This window comes from Panthera pardus, unplaced genomic scaffold, assembly GCF_024362965.1.
Source record: "Panthera pardus isolate Hobbes unplaced genomic scaffold, ASM2436296v1 HiC_scaffold_12, whole genome shotgun sequence".
Classification (NCBI taxonomy): Eukaryota; Metazoa; Chordata; class Mammalia; order Carnivora; family Felidae; genus Panthera; species Panthera pardus.
Genome location: NW_026526677.1, coordinates 14,818,477 through 14,825,453, shown reverse-complemented (window position 1 = coordinate 14,825,453; position 6,977 = coordinate 14,818,477). Strand labels below are relative to the sequence as shown.

The 6,977-nt window shown below is 38.0% G+C and overlaps 1 protein-coding gene across 1 annotated transcript; it reads left to right on the top strand.

Moving 5' to 3' along the window:
* The first annotated feature begins 3,264 nt into the window (after nt 1-3,264).
* On the top strand, nt 3,265-4,194 carry LOC109245281 (olfactory receptor 4P4-like). Its single transcript, XM_019412585.2, has one exon. The coding sequence runs from the start codon at nt 3,265-3,267 to the stop codon at nt 4,192-4,194; it is 930 nt and encodes a 309-aa protein (XP_019268130.2).
* Nucleotides 4,195-6,977: the final 2,783 nt, after the last annotated feature.

Here is a 6,977-nt window from a genome sequence, read left to right as displayed (position 1 = left end):
CAGCGCAGAGCCCTATGCAAGGCTCAAACCCATGAACTGTGAGATCATGACCTGAGCCGAAATCAAGAGTCAGACGCTTAACCAACCGAGCCACACAGGTGCCTCATGGATGTGATAAGTAGTTTTTAAAAGCCAGAAAAATCATTTCAGATTGTCCTTGGTGGATGTTTACATTATCCACAGACTCTCATCTCCTTTAGTCATAAATCCATCTTCCAAATCACCTTATGAACCTTTTTTTTCCCTTTCAACCTATGGTTGTGTATTTGCAAACATTCCTCACAGAGATATTTCTCAAGTAATTTAAAGTTTAAGGAGAGATTCTTGAAAGAAATTCTTTAAATAAAAGGTATGTAAAAATGTGGACTCAAAAAATTCTTTACTCCAAATCCCCTGTGCATCTAAGCATACATATGGTGATATATATATATGTAATTATATGTGTGTCTCTTTCTATATATATTTTTTCTATATATATTCATTTATATGTAATATATATTTAAATTGGGAGAAAACAAGAAGGATTTTTAACAATTCATCTTGTATAAAAATTTGATCATATGAAATTATATATATAAATTATATATATATAAATATTTATAAATAAATATATAACACATACAAATATTTATATATAAATATATAATATATATAAATACACACACACATATATATACATATATATGTATGTATATTTATATATATATGTATATATATATTCTGCTTTGGAAAATATTTTTCTATATGGGCCTGTGTTTTCCCAACTGATGTTCAATCTTTGTACTCTAAGCAACACTGGACCAAATGTTGAGAGATGTTGAATCTTGCACAAGAATGCAAGTTGAGTCTTGCTCAGGATGCATTCTAAACCAACAGCTGAACTTGCTACAGGTTCATTTGACAGCTTTTTGAAAAATTATCTGTGGATCCATATATGTCCTTCGACTGATCATATTCTTCCACAAACAAGATTGTGGAATATAACAACAGGGTTTGTTGTTGTTATATACATATAACAACATATAACATACATATACATATATATACATATAACAACAACATATAACAAACAAGGTTTAGATATTCTCAATTTACACATAAATACGTATTTGACTAAGCTCTGTTTTGAATGCAAGACAAATAAATACCAACGCTAAGTTTTTCCTTGTACTTACTGTATATCTAACATGAGTAGTTCAAACCATACCATTGTGGCCAAATAAAGAATCCATAGGTAAATCCAATGAGCTAATGAAAGTTCTGATATCTATTTGTTTATATAACAGTTTGTTCCTCTCCAAACATTTTTGGGACTTGACGAGTTACAACTGTCAGGCCTTCTATTGTATATTCTTAAATGAACTTCATTTTGCTCTTGGATCCAGAAGTTTTAGTTCCACATACCAGCTGAAGGAGTAGGATCAGGGAGAATGAACTGCTCAGTGTGAACAAGAAATACTTAACAAGACATGGGAGCCTGGATGCTCACCTTCACAATCATCAGATGAAGAATCTGTCCACTACGTCATATGTTTCCCCCGTTGGCACCATTAAAATAATTCATAGACATTAATAGTCTTTTAGGCAAATCATGATTTTGCTGTGGAGGATGCTTGGCTATGGGTAAAAGGTGATGTTTCCACATATTCACTCTCTGCTCCTGCGTCTACTGCGTCTAAGTGGTTGCACTGTTCTAAATGTACCATTAAATATTCAGGACATTCTTTAATCACACTGGGTTCTTCAATATGGCAACAGAGAACACCTAGCTCTCCACAATGTTTCTAACATGTTAACAACAATCTCTAATATGTGTCTTTAGAATGGTTAGGAAAAAGGGAAAGCTTTTACATGACAAGAACCTGTGTTCCTATTTCCAGATGCCCAAACAGGGTTTCCAAATCCCTATTTCCTGTATCTCCTTGCTCTAAATCTTGACCAAACCTGTCAAAAAGGAGAATCACTGAAACTATTATCCACTAATCAAGGATATTTCTCTGCTATGATTAAGAGCCTTGATTTTGTTCTTATTTTAAGAATATATCTTCAGTTTCAATGGATACATGCAATGTTTGTGTGTATTGGGACACTATATAGAAATTATATACAGCATAGAGAAGGGGAGGGACTTGTTTAAAGTTATACAGGTAGTAAATGGCAGAGATAGGTAAAACCCACATCTTTTAAGGAGATGGAAAACAGCTGGAAGTCCATTTGCTCAGTGGGTAATATGGCAGAGTTGTTAAGAGCATGGACATGGCATCTGAAACAGGTTCATATCTTTGGTTGCTACTTGATACCTTAACGATTTGGTGGGATTAACTGAACCCACCTATTTTTCTGTTACCCCACATGTAAAATGAGTATCACCATAGTAACCATTGGTCTGTTATGAATTAAATGAATGCAAAATGCTTACAAGAGTTTCAAACAGAAAATATGCTTTCAGTGAATACCATTTACAGTCCCTACTGGTACAGCCACTCTGGAAAACAATATGGAGGCTCCTCAAAAAGTTAAAAAATAGAACTACCCTAAGACCCAGCAATTGCACTACTATTTACCCTAAGGATATAAAAATGCCAATTTGAAAAGACACATGCACCCTGATGTTTATAGCACTTTATCAACAATAGTCAAATTATGGAAAGAGTCCAAATGTCCATTGACTCATGAATGGATAGAGAAGATGTGGGGTATATAGAGCAATGACATGGAGGGAGCCAGAGAGTATTGTCCTAAGCAAAATAAGTCAGTTTGAGATTCATGCCATATTATTTCAGTCATATTCGGAATTTAAGAAACAAAACAAATGAAAATAATGGGAATCAGAGAGACAAATCAGGAAACAGACTCTTAATTATAGAAAACAGACTGATGGCTACTGGAGGGGTGGTGGGTGGGGGTGGGTTAAATGGGTGAATGGGTGTTAAGGACTGCAATGTGATGAGCACCAGGGGTTGTGTGTAAGTGACGAATCACTAAATTCTACAACCGAAACTAACATTATACTGTATGTTAACTAATTGGAATGTGAATAAAAATTTGAAGAAAGAAAAAATTAAACAAATATCATTTGAAATATAATGACTCCCTTAACCCGAAAGGATTTCAAAGATTGAGCCTGTGACAAATTCTCTATGACCTGCGTCTTTTTTTAGTGTGTAAATACCCCCAAACTCAAACGGTACTATTGACAATGTATGTTCTGTATCGTTTCAGATGAATTAACTTTCTGTTTAACTCTGGACTCACCTCAACCTCATGGAAAATCGGAACAATGTCACAGAATTTGTTTTCATGGGTCTGTGGGGAAATAAGCAAATGGAACTCCTGTTCTTTTTCTGGTTCCTGCTCTGTTACTTGGCAATCTTAATGGGCAACTTCATCATCTTGTTCACAATCACCTGCAGCCATCTAATCGAACAGCCGATGTACTACTTTCTCTGTCACCTTTCCCTCATGGATCTCTGCTACACCTCCACCGTGGTCCCCAGGCTACTCAGGGACTTAGGCGCCGCAAGAAGAAACATCTCCTATAACAATTGTATGACCCAGCTCTTCGCTGCCCACTTGCTGGCGGGTGTGGAGATATTCATCTTGGTGTCCATGGCTTTTGACCGCTATGTTGCCATTGTCAAGCCCCTGCACTACACGGTCGTCATGAACCGGCAGAGGTGTAACATGTTGGTCTTCACGGCCTGGGCCGTGGGTTTTTGGCACTCCATTGCTCTGTTGCTCATGGTACTCAACTTACCTTTCTGTGGTCCTAATCAGATAGATCACTACGTATGTGATGTGAAGCCTCTTTTGAAACTGGTGTGCAGAGACATTCGTGTTGTTAGTATCTTAGTGATTGCTAATTCAGGGATGGTGGCGGCTGTCATTTTTCTTGTCCTGGTGGCTTCTTACATACTCATATTATATAATCTTAGGACCCGCTCCTCCGCAGGGCGACGCAAAGCTCTCTCCACATGCAGCTCTCACATAATGGTGGTGGTTTTATTCTTTGTGCCTTGTATCTATATTTATGTTCTCCCTGCGGGGAGCGAGAACAAGGATAAGGAAATCTCCGTGTTTTACACGGTGATTGCCCCCATGCTGAATCCTCTCATCTATACCCTGAGAAACACGGAGATGCGAATCGCCATGCAGAAGGTGTGGTCTAAAATGGCACATTCAAATTTCCAGTAAAGGTGGTATTAACTGCACTTCCAACTTTGTGTCCCCAGAGCATATTATTTCAGGTGTTATAGAAAACATGTAACTTTTGGGGGGAAGCTGGACCAAATGGCCTCTAACATAGAAGAGCCAAAGAAAGAAGTCGCTGCAGTTCAGATTGTAGTCTGCACTCTAAACTTTCCAACTGGTTCCAGATATGGTTGCATGGGTTTGAGCAATGCTAGAAATGCCTTTCTAAAACACATGCCCAATCATATCACTACTCTCTCCAAAGATATGCAAAGAACTCTCTATTCCTTGGAACAAAATCCAAACCTTTCGCTGTTTGTGAAAGTTTCTCCTGGCCAAACTTGCTAATCTCAGAAGTCACTACATTGGTATAAAGCATGGTGTCACAATGACAGATATTGGGGCCAGGGAGAGGTGGGTGATTATTGACTCTGGTGTGTTTTTATCTCTGTGTCTTGTTAATTTGCTTCATATATGCATCCTCCCCCCTTTTTAAATATTTAGTTAATTTTGAGAGAGAGGGAGAGAGAGAGAGAGAGAGAGAGAGGTAGTGCAAGCGAGGGAGGGGCAGAGAGAGAGGGAGACACAGAATCCGAAGCAGGCTCCAGGTCTGCGCTGTCAGCACAGAGCCAGACATGGGCCTGGAACTCATGAACTGTGAGATTATGACCTGAGCTGAAGTCCAACGCTTAACTGACCGAGCCACCCAAGTGCCCCATATGCCTCCCCTTTTCTCAAATATCTACCAAATGAGTACTATTGTACTTAAGAAAGTTGCAGTATTACTTTGACTAACACATGTGAAGATTTAGCACTTAGTTATCCAGTTGTAAGTTATCCAGTTGTAAGTTGTTCTTTCTAGAATTCTCTTTCCAGTCTTAGAACAATATTTAATAACTTCAAAAATACCTGGAATCTCGTTTTTTTAAATCTTTTTTTTAAATGTTTATTTATTCTTGAGAGAGGGACAGCGTGAGTAGGAGAGGGGCAGAGAAAGAGGGAGACACAGAATCTAGAGCAGGCTCCAGGATCTGAGCTGTCAGCACAGAGCCCAACGTGGGGCTCGAACTCATTAACTATGAGATCATGACCCGAGCTGAAGTCAGACACTTAAGCAACTGAACCACCCAGGCACCCCTAAAATCTCGGTTTTATAAGTAAATCCATGTACTCCATAAAACAGAAGGTTTTAGAAGGGGATTAGAAAAGAAGGGTAAAAAGAACAAAACCAATTCTCAGCAGAGAACTGAGACAAATGCAGGGATTGGGGTTGTAAGTGAGTCACTTATACACATGTCTAATAAGGATGATCCTGTGTTGTTGTGTTATGGGTAGAGATATGACCAGCTACCTCCTTCTGTGTGTTGACACAAGCCAGCTTGAGTGAAGCTTGGTCAACAAGATGCATTATACTGAAATGGACAACCAGTAAAACATGAGCTCTGATATCCATCATTCTGACATGCTAGAATCTCTCATTTCCTCAGGGTTACTCTACTTTAAAAGCCTGGAAGCCAGCAGTAAAGACGTAAAAACCTGTTTCTTTCACACACAGAAGGCACAGCGTTCTTTTTCTTATGCTCATTTGGTAGCTCTTTGAGTGAATCTTTTTAACTTCTGGAAGCTCGTGTTCTTATTGGAACCACAGAACCAACTCTATTTATCTCACAAGATGTTCAGTTGTGAGATAAAACGATACGAGGAAGTTAAAGCACAAAATAAACTCTCAATAAGTTCTAGCTATTTTTGTTATTTTGTACCAGATAATTTCCTATAAAAGTTGATCTCCTAAAGTTTTACATGTATTAAGGAAATTTTTCATATATGAATTTGTGTATGAGGGAGGAGAATTGGTTCACCTCGTATCAGTGTGCACAATTTGGACTGAACCAACTAACCTGCAGAAATGAAGTAACACAGGACTAAGCCAAATGGTAAACAGAATAAAAGTTGGGCTATATATTGAGACTGGATGTCCCTTCATATTTCATTATATTCTCACTTAATGATTTTATATATATATAAAATATATATATATATATTTTATATATATATATATATATAGGATAGATTGTTTCTTCTTGAATCTTTCCTTTTCTTCTGTTCTCTATTCCCCAACCATCTATTTCATCAGTATTGGTCCCTGGCAACAAATACCTTGGGTTCCAGTCCTGATATTACAGGTCACTAATTTTATTCATCTGTCTGCTCTACCCACATACGTTACTCTGGATAACGATGCATATTGGACAGTACCGCGTGTGTTTGGCTCTGTTTGTCTCTCCCCAAGTCAGATCTTTCTGAAGCTACTAGAATATGAAAATTCCAAAATGGAGCAAGCAAGCCTACTTAAGATAGTCTTTTTTTACAAATAAGATCAGGAGGCCATAAGTAAGGAAGCGTTTATGCACATCCGCATTGGAGAAACCATGAAGATTTTTGAACTTTTCAGAGAGCTGGCAGCCTTTAGCCTGGACTTAACTTCCTTCTTCCTCATGACATCTGAGTCATCAGCATTCTTTGCTTCTAAAAGTGTTCCAATCCTTCATTTGCATATTAACCCAACCAATCCCAGTTACCCTAATTCCAATCTCTGTTTTGCAGAAGGGACCTGAATGAGAATTACACTCATAGCCTTTTGCCTCTATAACTCTGCCTCTCTTTGTCTTCCTGGGAACGCAGTTTAGGTTCCTACCAGAATCTGTGCCTCCCCAATTACAATTGCAGTTGCCCAAATAAATGTTTCTATGTTTTAATTTTCAGTGAATTTTTTCTTCGTCAATACT